This window comes from Cottoperca gobio, chromosome 17 (assembly GCF_900634415.1).
Source record: "Cottoperca gobio chromosome 17, fCotGob3.1, whole genome shotgun sequence".
NCBI classification, from domain to species: domain Eukaryota; kingdom Metazoa; phylum Chordata; class Actinopteri; order Perciformes; family Bovichtidae; genus Cottoperca; species Cottoperca gobio.
The window spans coordinates 22,279,228-22,292,158 of record NC_041371.1 but is presented as its reverse complement, the minus strand read 5'-3'; the positions used below and the strand labels follow the sequence as shown (position 1 = coordinate 22,292,158).

The following is a 12,931-nucleotide window of genomic DNA, read 5'->3' as shown; positions in this document are numbered from 1 at the left end:
ACATTTCTGCCAATTATTAGAACAATCTGATACACGGAACCAAGTGAAATTAATGTCTCATGTGAAATAAGATAATCAAGATTTAGCAACATTTGAAATCAAAATCTGATGACTAATGTTGGGCTATTTGGTCACTGTCAATCAAATTTGATCAAATCACAGCCATATGGTTCTAACAGAGCTGATTAAATAAATAATAGCTTTTAAAACTACACAGATTTCTCAATTTTCTTTAATTAATTGCTTTCATTTGACTTATTTCAGTGCCCTATAGCTATATATAATTATAGACATTTAATAGTAAGTTTTAAATCAATGCTTGTAGGACAATCAAATAGAGTTTGAGAGAAGGTCAACAATTCATCAATGATGGGATAAATTCTAAACACCATTTTCTTAATTTTGATGTGATAGCTTGTGCAGATAGCTTGTGCACATTTGAAAGCTCACATATCTCATGTATAATGTTCAAGTGCAATGTCTCAATTTTAAATGATAAAAACATCCAATAAACCTTCATAGTATGTACAGAAGGAAGCACTTCCTCCCTATTTAGACACTGCAGCAGCAGTCACATGTCTTTTCAAATAGTATAAAGGTTTCCAATAAAAATCAGTCAACCACCAAACCCAAGATGAATCAGCTTACAGAGAACTAGCTTGGCAAGGTGACCACACTAGTGCTTGTATTATCTGTCCTCAAAGGATGATTAAGTATGTCACCTTTCAGCACAAGGATGCAGCCAAACTGATCCTCTGTGGCTGTCCATAGGTGATGTTCACTTCATTTGGTATTAGGTATCCATTGTTCTGACAGGACTGATCGCAACAACATTTCTATATCCGTTTTCAACTGGGCCTAATTTTAACTTTTCAAGAACAGAGCTTGAGGAGATAACAGGCAAACAATGTGCACTAGTATGTTAACACAACTAACATGAAGTCCTGAAGAAATGTATGAATGAAAGCAAGAAACCAAGCAATCTGTCAACCAGGTTTCCATTTGATGAAATCCGCACAAACGAGAGAGACCACTAAACATTAGAGAAGCATTTCCTCGAAGCTGCGGAGCCACGTCGAGCTGGATGGTATAGCAGCTCCCCGACAGCATGCATGAGCGGGGGAGGGGCGAGACAGGCATGTTATATGTCAACTAAAGTGCTGCACGCAACACTGTGTGTGTGTGTGATGTAGAATAAAGGTCACAGCACAGCACTCTGCCAGAGCTGTGACCTTGAGCTGCTGACGAAGGCACACGCATGTGCGTGCGTGCGTGTGTAATAACCATGCTTAGTGAACAGATGGAGCTTAGAGTACCAGACATACAGTCATTATGACTGACTGACCAGCTTGGTGTGTGTGTGTGTGTGTGTGTCTCTCTTTCTAACAAGTGCATCATGAGGCCTTCCTGTGCTGCACACACACACACACACACACACACACCACTCTGAGAATTCCTCTTGCTAGGCTATCCTATTTCCCCAGGCACATTTGCCATCCCATTCCACACTTTCCCAAATCACACTGTTGGCGTGCGTGTGTGATGACGGGGGCTGCCGGGCCTGCAGCGAGAGTCAGGGCGGCACATGCAGCTCGCCCAGGCGCGGTGCAGGGCTCACCAGTCAACCTAGCATCTAGGTCAGGAGTGGTGGATAAATTAAGAGTGACGGCTGAAATGTCAACCACAAAACGCAGGCTTGAGAGGTGGGGTGGTGGAGTAGTAAGCGAGAAGCTGGGAGTAGTGTGAACAAGAATGGAAGGCAAAGGGGAGACTAGATCTGTGTGTGTGTGTGTGTGTGTGTGTGTGTGTGTGTGTGTGTGTGTGTGTGTGTGTCCACAGGGCCGCTATTGTATGTGAATGGGTCAGTGGAGAAAGGGGGCTTTGAGCAACAAAACAAGCTAATGGAAGCTAAAGGCATGAGACACAGGCAGCGGCGGTGCGCGCTCACACAAACATAGAGGTTGCTATTGAGAACTGCTAACCTCTTCCCAGCAGCCCTCCCCTCCTCTGCTAGAGATCCTGGATTCCTCTCGAGATCTTTGCTTGTTTTCCCACTTCTTTCCTCTTAGCGTTTTCCCCCTCCCCCAATCTCTTAATCACCCCCCATCTTTTTTCCCTCCTCACTGGGTCCCTCTTTTCTAAACTGTTCATCTCTCTGCACATCCGGCTACACAACATGAACTTAGAGATGACACCCTGAAATGGATAAGACAAACAGTGCGACAGACAGAGAGAAAAGAGCGGAAAGAGAGGAGACGGGGAGGAGAGAGAGAGAGACAGGAAGGGAGGTTTCCTCTATAGAGGAGGGGGAGATGTGGGAGCAAGAGGGAGGAGAGATTATGCTGGTGGCGCCTGTGTGTGTGTGTGTGTGTGTGTGTGTGTGTGTGTGTGTGTGTGTGTGTGTGTGTGTGTGTGTGTGTGTGTGTGTGTGTGTCACATCTCAGGATATGCAGCTCACAGGAAACAAACAGCTGCAAAAATCCATTTCCCCACTCACACACGGAAACAACCACACACAAGGCCGGCAGTAGACGACACAAAAGGCAAAAAACACACAACCCCACTGAACCAGCGCCCAATGCACCGCTGTGTTCTCAAATGTCATGTACACAGTTACACACACACACACACACACACACACACACACACACTTCCCTTACACTCTAACAACACACATTCCCCCACCCACATGAAAAATAAACACTTGCATGAAATACACCCACACATGAAAACAAATGCACAGTCTTGATCTTTCTCATACTCACTGTGTTGCTACCACATCAAAGTGTTTGTTTGACTCACCTGTACATGAGGCACTTTCTGTGGGGTAAGAGGGGGTGAGGAGAGCGGGTGGGAGGCGGGAGGCGCCCATGGGTGGGAGGCCTGGTTGGGGAGAGGGGGCGTGCTCTGCAGGTGGTGGGGCTGAGGGGGCATGTGTGTCGACTGCGTCTGAGCGGGTGGTGTCAAGCCCTGGTTTGGGGCCGGAATTCCATGTTGACTGACAGACGGACCCTGGAAACCCATGGGAGTGGACTGCAGGGGCTGTCCACTTCGAGAGGCCTGCTGCGGGGCCTGGAGCAGACGCTGTTCCCCCCCCTGGCTGACTGGAGCTTCATGAGGCCCTGGGAGTAGAGACAGGGAGAGGAATACAGTAACATCACTGACTATGGATATAGCCAACAACAATGTGTTTTACCTCCTGTCAATCACCAGGACACTAAATAGAGCCAATACTTCCCTTTTCTTTTTCTGTGCTGGTGTTTCAATCACCAAAACCAAAAACACTATAAGCAATAGACACACTAGCTGTCTGCAGTATATCCATTTATCCAGTAAAAAAATGTAAGTGTATATTACAGGCATTGAAAAGCAAAATGTAAAACTAAATTCAAAGCAGAAACAAATAGAACTTTCAGTTCAACTTCAACTTTCAAAATGTCAATGAGGTGAGAGCGAGCAAAAAATGGAATGGCTGATATGTTACATGATAACATTACAGGTTCACAGCCCGTATCACGTTTCTGACTAAGTGCAGAAGTACCGTAATTTCCGGACTATAAGCCGCAACTTTTTCCCCATTTTTCGACCCTGCGGCTTATATAACGGTGCGGCTTATCTATGGATTTTTACAGCTAACGGCCACTAGGGGAATTCCTAAATCTATGGATTTTACAGGTTACAGTCCACCGGATGCCGGGAAAGAGCGCGTAAATGTGGAACCGCGAGTGGTACGAGAGACAGACGGACATTACGAGAGCGAGACAGTTTGTTCAGTGGGAGGCGTGGATGACTAGTGGCGATAAATCATTCACCAAAACTGGTCGCATGCGAAAAGCAACTTTCGCTCAAGTTTGCGAGTGGATCCTGACAGCGTGGAGGAGTGTTAAAACATCCACGATCACCAACGGGTTCCGAAAGGCTGGAATGCTGCGTGATGAAGAGGAGGACGCCGCCACAGCTGAGGCCTTTCAGAGGCTGTTCGATTCTGACAGTGACGAAGAGGAGTTCGTTGGTTTTGAGAGCGACATCGAAAGAGAGAGGAGAGTGGCTGACGAAGCCACCCTGAGCCTGTTTGTTTCCGACACTGAAGATGAGGACTTTGGTGGTTTTAGTACGCAGGAAGAAGACGAAGATGAGGATTAATGAATCCCCTCTGTGCACGAACCCTTACATATGGTAATTAAATATTAAAAAACCTGCGGCTTATAGTCCAGTGCGGCTTATATATGTACAAATCAGTCAATTTAGCTTCTGCGGCTTATAGTCAGGTGCGTCTTATAGTCCGAAAATTACGGTAACTAAAAAGGTTGAAGTCTAGTTTAACTGTATTCCAGTTGTGGAATTCATTAATTAATTTCTCAGTTTTTAAATGAAAAATGAATGAGACCACATCAACTGCCCTATGCTTACCTTGCTGTTGCTGGAGCTGAGGCATATTTGGCCCCATTTGTGGACCACGCTGCGGCCCCATGCCGGGATACATTTGCCCAGCATTGGGGGGCATGTTGTGGGGCTGCTGGTGTTGGGCAGACAGAGGGATTTGGGGAGTTCTCTGGGTCATAGCATTGGGTGGCGACTGCAGGGCTGTGTACCCTGCAACCTCTGGAGGTACAGCTAGTCCTGTGCTAGGAGGTCTGCCTTGTTGGGGAGGAGGTGTTGGGGTTCCCAAAACCCGCATGGGGGACATGGATGAGGGGGAGGGGTAAGATCCCTGAGCTGGGGGGGCAAGGTGAGACTGGGGCTGGTTTTGGCCCTGGCTAAGATTCTGGGGGTGCATAGGCTGACCCTGCTGCCCTGCCTGCTGCTGCATTGGGGCAGAATGGGTCTGGGGTTGGTGTGCTGGTGCAGGGGGGTATCGCTGCCCTGGTTGCCCAGCTGCTTGGCCTGATCCCTGGTTAAACCTCTGGCCAAGCTGCCCTGGTCCCATGGCCTGGCTGGAGTTAGCATTTACATTAGCATTTGCACCCTGGCCCATCCCAGCTCCCATGGCTCCATACTGGGCCTGATAGGCAGAGTACTGGCCACCCCCAAACCCCCCCATACCCTGTTGTTGCTGGTGGGGGTGTGGAGACTGTCGGGAGGGAGAGTGTGGGTATCGGGGTGTGTGGCCCATGTTGGGATAACCCTGGGGCTGGGGCTGTGACTGGGGCTGGGGGTGACGCATCTGGGCACCCCCCATTCCAACATGTCCCAGGTAGTGAGATGGGTCCTGAGCAGGTGGGGGTGCCATGCTCTGTGGAGGGGGTGCCATGCTCTGTGGAGGGGGTGCCATGCTCTGTGGAGGGGGTGCCATGCTCTGTGGAGGGGGTGCCATGCTCTGTGGAGGGTAGTGTTGGTTCATGCGAGCTGCATTGGGTGTAGGTGGGCCTTGCATCCCACCATAGTTGCCTTGAGACATCTGGTAGCCTCCCATCTGATTGGGGCCGGCACCTGGTTGTGTTGGAGGCTGCTGATAAGCTGATCGGCTCTGCTGTTGCGGCGGTGGTGGTGGCGGCGGTGGCGGCTGCTGCTGCTGCTGGCCCCAAACTCCACCCCCACCTCCCCCAGCATCACCTGGGTACCCAAGGTGGGGGTTGCTAGAGTTAGCTGGGTTATTATGGTAGTGGGAGGCCATGCCATTCATGGCCGCGTTCACGTTTGGTGGCCCCTGGCTGGGACCATTCTGGGCCATCATTCGTCCTGCGGGGGCACCAGGTTGATCGTAGCCCGTGTATGGGCCATGGTCGTACATTTGTCCCAATTTAGGCTGGCCTGGTCCGGGCCCAGCACCATGAATCATCCCCTGGTGGAAACCCCGGTTTCCCTGGTGCTCATGGTTCAGAGAGGGATTAGTCTGCTGGGCTAAAGGGTTGGACTGGGCAGGGGCAGGCTGCTGAGGAAAGCAGTCTGCTAAACCATCTAATCCATCTGAGAACAGACCTGCATCGTCCCCAAACAAACTCAACATCCCTGGGTCCGCCATGGCTGTGTGGGGGGCCCACAGATGGAGGGCACTGGATGGAGGGAGTTGTGTTGTGCAGTGAGGAGCTAATCAGCTAGCTACTAATTTGAAGCTTGCTACTCCATGGTCCCAATTATGGTTCCTGGAGAGACAGAGTGAGGGGAGAAAGAAAGAAAAATTGGAATTAGTGCACAACGCCAAAAGGCTGCTGTATGATTCAAATGACGTGCTGTTCTGAAAGCTGGACTGTGAAGAATTTATTTAGAAAGCTCTGATGGCTGTTTGAACATGTCTAACTTTCTGCAATTGTCCAGGTCTGCTTAGAGGCAGATTAAATTACAAAACATATGCCAACAATGACTTGAACCATGCAGCATTTACTATTAATTTTTGTCTTTAAGCATTATTATGTAAAAATGAGGGGTTCCTAATGTAATTTCTGTGAGTCTGTTACAACAATTTGACTGTTCAAAATATAGCAACATGCCAAGTTTACCCACTGGCATAGTAATAAAAATTATTTAACAATGTAGACCCCAAATACAGGCCTTTGTCGGAAATCTTCGCAATTTAAATTGCAATATTGGCCAGGAAATCACATATAAGCTATAGTTTCCCCAAAGCACTCAATCCTGTCTGGATGGTGTATCATACAAACTTTTGTTTCAACATTTATAAGCAGCACAGAGGTGCAACAGATTAAGTTGCATGTTTCGCAAGTTTAAGAGTTGTAACCACCCCAGAAAAAGACATGCACCCATTGAAACCCTCCCCCTGCCTCAATTTTACTACCAAACAAAAGAACTTCTTTCTTTTCAAACTCAGAGTCATTGTGTGTGTGTGTGTGTGTGTGTGTGTGTGTGTGTGTGTGTGTGTGTGTGTGTGTGTGTGTGTGTGTGTGTGTGTGTGTGTGTGAGAGAACAAAGGGCCCAGCAGATGCAACTCTGTTTGAACAGCAGCAGCTGCCATCCAGCCAGCCAACAGGCCAGGCTTTTCCGTACACCAGTCAGTAGCTGCTCAAGCAATTCAGCTGGCTAACTAACCAGATGTGTGAAGACAAGGGAGTTAGCCACCTGCTACTCTTTTAGCCCAAGTGTGTCTGTTGATCTCCCTCTGTAAAAGGAACATAAACATGCAAACACCAAGCATACTTTACTTTTAATAAACTAGTCATATTTGAGTGTAAAAAAACAGAAAACTGAGGACTCCAAAGGTGTGTATACATACTAAACATCAGAGGGAGTGGGATGCAAACACAACACCCAGTCTGCATAAGTGAGAGGGTGGCAGTGGATCTAAGCATTCATGAACGAGTGTGTGTAGGCCTCATGTCGGAGACATGGAGGTTTGCTTGTTGCTTCGATGCACTGCAAAAAAACACCCAAGCCCATTTTTGCACTACAGAGTTCCCCTCCCCCACACTCTGCTCCTCCCTCCCACTAATTTCCCTCATTCCGTGATGGGTTCATTACCTGATATAGTGGGCTCAAAAAAGTAATTTTCTAAGTTTTAATAAATATTTTGTAGCACCAGGAGCTAAGTCACAGGTTGTTGACTAGGCCGCTCAGAGGGGAAACTAAAGTGTTTGTGGCAGTGCCGTGTTTGAGTGTCCAGCTGGCTGGGCCTATCAGGTGGGACACATCCAGGACAGCTCACGAGTCCATCACGGAGCCAACAGTATCTCAGTTATTAACTGTTTTGTAATTGCAACAATAATTGGCAGATTGTGTATGGCAGTGAGGCAGAGTAACATTTCTGTATGACTAAGTAATTTAACCTTTTTAGTAACAATAAGCAAACACACACACTTTGGGGTTCAGTATATTTCCCGAGGACACTTAAACATGTAGACTGTAGGGGCCTTCTGCCTGATGGAAGCATCCACTCATTCAGTGGTACTCATGCACAGCTGCAAGTTTAAGCAGTGATTCCATCTATGCCGGTATGGTGCTATAACCACTGTGTGCTAATGGCTCAGTCGATGCTAACATAGCATGGAGGTCAAGTAGACTAACATCCCTGTATTCTCCACAGAAGCTGGTTAACTAAAAGAAGATGTTGTGATTTATTTAAAATCACAACATTGGACAATTCAATCTACAAGGGTGACAGTTGAAACAATAGTTCCATTCTGCTATCATTATTGCAACTATCAAGCACATCAACCAATATCTCTGCAAGTTATACTAATGTCTGTCACACCATGTGACTAACTGTGCAGAGTCAAGAGTTACAAAAACAAACATGTCCATATGAGAGATAGAATAGCAGCACAATGGGGGGTGACTGTACTACAGATTAAATTAGAATTTCTAAAACCGCGATTAATCTGCGTTAATTTTTTTGTCGCATTATTTTTTCTGTGATTAATTCATTGAAATTAACGCGCTAATTCGACAGCCCTGATAATGTTAATTTTCACCACCAAAATAAAAATTATTTAACCCTATACAGTGTGTGCAATAATAAATGGAGAAAATATTGGCCACGGCATAAAATTGTAATCTGATGTAGTTTGTCATCACCACTTCATGACCATCTCACTTTCACATTTGATCTGACAGTTTAATAAGTGTGGAATTCAGAAGCTCCTTTTTTCTTTTCTTTTTTACTCTGGATAAGATTTGTTTCCAGTGACGTTTTTACAGAGGAGTAAATACACCATAGAAGCTCTTCACTTGGTCACTACTGCCTTTTGTGAAGCTTAGCTACACTTGAGTGCTAGTTCCAGTCCACCACATTGTACACTATAACATGCATCGACACATGCATACCGAGCAATGTAGATAGAAGCGTAGTCTGTTAAACTTTGTGGTGAGCAGTCAAAAAGCATGTTTTAAAAAGAATCCAACACTTCTTATTCCCATTGAACCCTTACAGAGAGTGCAAAGTTTAATCTCAAAATAGCTTGTTTTGTCCAACAAACTGAAAAAAATAATGATGTACAATTGTATAAAAACAGAAAAGCAGCAAATTGTCACACCTAAAAGGCTGAAACCAGAATCCCTATAACAGCTCTAAACTAATTTAGTAGTATAGAACTCATTCAAACATTCTTACAGTACGACAGCACAACAGAAGCAAACAGTGTCCACACAGTTTAAGCAGCTCTTCAGCTGTTGCCATTAGAGAACTTGTGTTGGGATAATAGATCTGTGGTGCAAAAGCAGCAGCACTGTTGAGTTACATAATTTCCCGTGCATTTCAATCACTACAGGAAGATAGTTTCTGCATGTGATCGTGTGTGGCAGGTGAGAGTAATTGACTAATTCCACATCCTTTGCAGTAAGTTACTACGAAGGCAACTGATTTCCTGTCAGCTCAGTCAGACACACACTACATTAGACCATGAATTCTACAATGCAGAATAAATGTAGCTGTGTAAGCACTTTCTGGCTACTCAGCATGTGTGAGAAAATGTGCATTTGTGTGGAGCAGCCTTGGGGCTTTTATTGGATCACAGCTATAGTTAAAAGTAAGAAGGCAACTTCTCTTAATTTCATCTCTTTCTCTAGTGTTGTTTTTCATCCCTCTATTTCTTAGTGAGTTTAGACTCAGAGTTATTGAATATATGAACCTTCTGCTCTCCCCAGCTTTGTTTTCTTTAACTTTCTGTACCACTTCCTCTCCCACTTCAGCCCAAACTTGAGTTCTCTTTTTTTTTTTTCATAGTGTACGCACGCACACAGAAACCCATGCACTGTTTGGCATTGAGGCCCAGCTGTCACTGCAGAAGGAATTAGGTGAACGGTCAGTGTGCCGCTTTAGACGTCAAATCTCATCAAAGGATGAGGCATTTTACACTCCCCTCCCCAGCCCCTGCCATAACACACGTGGTGAGGAAAGACTACAAGACAGGTCTGGCAAAAACGCTGATTCCGGCTCAACTTTTGCTGTAGTGCTGCGCTGTCCACCACCACCTGGGAATATAAAGTGCTTGCCAATCAAATACATTTAAGTGCACATACCAGGTACTCTTCACATCACAAGCATCAAGATAAAAAGGAGCAAACAATTTGTGCCTTCATAACTTTCCCCAAGTTGGAAAAAAAACACTGCAGCGCTTTGGAATCTGATAAGCCTTCACACTGGACTTTGTGGCTCACATTTCATTTACTCATTAGTACCTGCAGCAACACACCTACACCAACAGAGCCCCATCAGTGCGAACATCGTAGCCATTTAGTTTGCACTCAGACACAATTTAAGTGAATCAGAAGTGTTGAAAAGCCAGATGTAGAACTCTGAAGGTACCTGCAGTACTAAGAAAAGAGTACAGTCACTTTTTCAGAAATTTAGCATCAACTTGGTAATCAGTGCGCCCCCCCAAGACAGTGGTGGTGTGTGTGTTCAATGCATTTTTCACATTGAACAGGTGGTCTTTTATTAAATAAACTAAACTCTTATGTTATTTATCACACGTTTCAGTGTTTCCTGCATTGCATATTAAACCGTATCTTTATATATTGCTTTTGGACTTGTGGTCAGACAAAGTAATTAGATATATGGGCTTTTAGAAGATGCGATTGTCATTTTTTAAACTTGTTTTCTGACATTGAATGGACCAACTAATTAATAAGTAAAGAAAATAATCAACCGATTATCGATAAAGTTGCAGCTCTACACCACAGCATCACTACTAGTACGCCTGCCTCTTAACTTCCATATGTTCAGTAACATAGGCAAGCGTTTCATGAGCAGCATAGCAGGTCCTCAAATTCCTATCCTACAGCCCTTCACAAAATCAGTGGACTACCCAGGCAGTGACAGGAAAGAAAACGTATAGTAACAACTGAGCAGTTGTGTTCACTTATGTGGTTTCACACGACCACACTGATGGTTATCAGCGTTTTTAGAGGCGACAGCCTGTACATACTCTAAACGGACTACATAAAGAAAAATCAACAAACTTATCAACCCTGTTAGAAAGCAATCCTTTTAGATATTTTCAAAATCACTTTAGCAGAAGCGATTCCCAGTAAATCATTGAATGGACTAATTCTGAGAAACAATATAAGTAAACATTGGTCATTTATGCACAGTATAGAGTACATACTCCAGAAGACAATCCTTCACATATAATTGTAAGGTACTTCCAAAAATGGGGTTCCCACCCCACCAGGGCACCCCAAATGATTTGAATTGAAAGATGGCTTTAATGATAATACAATCTTTAAAGTAGTTACTGATATTTTTAATAACCGACTAATGGTTGCAGCTCTAATAGATGGCAATATTGTGCACAGTACTGCTACGATGCAGCTTTAAAAAGGCAGCATCTTGACATCAGGTCATGTAACCTACTGGTAACTATACACGAGCACTGTGGATCACTGAGATGGTTTTAGGATGAGAGGGACGACCCTTTCCTTTGCTTTTGTGTTGCAATCCCAAGCAAACTGTTTCCCAAAATAAAACACAATACTGTATCAGGACATTTTTATTATCTAGTTTTAACAAATTGAGAAGAAATAGGAAAAGGCACAAAAGCCTGAGAGTTGGACACCGTAATTAACAGCTCCACTATTTCCACCTCACCCAACACCAGAAGTAATCACCGAGTGGATCCAACTTGTATAGTTTTAGCCGACTTAATAAAATAAGTGACATTCACCAGCTAGGCTCAGGAATTCACACCAACTGTGCAGTTCTGTCAATCCCACAATTATTGAGGCCATTCATTCATTGGCTGCAGTGCATTATAGAGGGGTCTTTATTTAACAGAAAGCCAAACAGGAACTTTAATGAAACACTCAAAGCCAAAAAGTTATTTTAATATTTTAGCAGATACATATAGTGTAACTTACACGTAAATACATGTTCAAAGTTTTTGGAAAGTGGATCGCAGTATTTGGCAGTTTAACTATACACCATCAACTTGTACTAATACGTTATTTAAAATTCCTGTAAAGAGTCCCACACTGTCAAGAGTAACCAACAAGACCTACATCAGGGGATGAAACTGTTCTTCCAGGCAGACTGAACGTGTGTTTGTCAGTGACATCACCAGGTGTAAACTTTGGTTGGTATGAAAACCTGCAAGCGCTCGGCCCTCCATGACACACCTCTCCCGTTTCCTGTTCTACACATTTTTGAAAGCCTATGTTAAATGTACTTTTTCAGTCTGAGGAATCTGGTGGAAAATATGCATGTGGTTGTCTCTCAATGCACAAATAGGCTGGCTTGCTTATTAAAATCTTTACAATAAAACTTTGCCAATTTGTTTGATACGTCATACTCAATCAACCTCACTCTGTGTATGCTGTGTTGGTCCGGGGTGAAGGAAGGAAGAAAGATTAGCCAACAGCGGCTCAATGTAGTCCTGTCTGTGCTGTTGAAAGTTGGCAGCTAAACTGTCTGTAGCCTCCAGGCTTTACTACAGGAAATCTCTGCCATGTCAACACCATTTTTCCACTGAGACACAGGCAGGCAGAGGCAAATAAAAACAGTCAAAGAAACAAACTACACCACAAGCTTAGCAGATCCAACCTAACTAGACACCTGAAGAAGTGAGTGATCTCCCTCTTCCTCTGGAGAACATGTGTGCACCCACCCACCTCCCATTACCACTAGGATCTAAGCTGCTATAATTTATACCTTTGTTCCCAAATGGAGGACAGCACGCAGGAGCTGGCTAGCTGTGTGTGTAATTATGCTCAAGTGAGGGGATGCAGGGCCGTGTGTTTGGGGCTGGGATTTGAGGCCCGGAAGGAAGGAAGAGAGAAGAGGAGGAGGAGAGGGGGGAATCAAGAAAGAGAGAGAAGCAGTGAAGCTAAAGAAAATCTGGTTATTTTACGCACGGCTGCTTCGTTAATGGACAGTGTGTGTGTGTGTGTTTCGGGGAGGGGAGTGGGCGACGGGGGTGGGTCAGCAGGAAAGGGCTGTGTTTATCCAATCTGTTCCCTGCCTTTACCATGTGGTAGGAAAAACCACTGGCCGGCTACCAGTCTGATCCCAGAGGACACAGGCTAAAGACAGGCACAGGAGAGG

The 12,931-nt window shown here is 45.0% G+C and overlaps 1 protein-coding gene across 2 annotated transcripts in view; it reads right to left on the bottom strand.

The window, feature by feature from the left end:
• The window catches only part of chd7 (chromodomain helicase DNA binding protein 7), a 72,822-nt gene that overhangs the window by 51,529 nt on the left and 8,362 nt on the right, over window positions 1–12,931 (bottom strand). For both annotated transcript variants that reach the window (XM_029452895.1, XM_029452896.1), the window contains exons 2-3: window positions 4,411–6,083; window positions 2,803–3,122 (exon numbers count right to left, since the gene is read on the bottom strand). In XM_029452895.1, coding sequence (XP_029308755.1) covers window positions 2,803–3,122; window positions 4,411–5,962 — 1,872 coding nt within the window. In that variant the 5' untranslated portion in view covers window positions 5,963–6,083. The remainder of the gene's footprint in view (window positions 1–2,802; window positions 3,123–4,410; window positions 6,084–12,931) is intronic.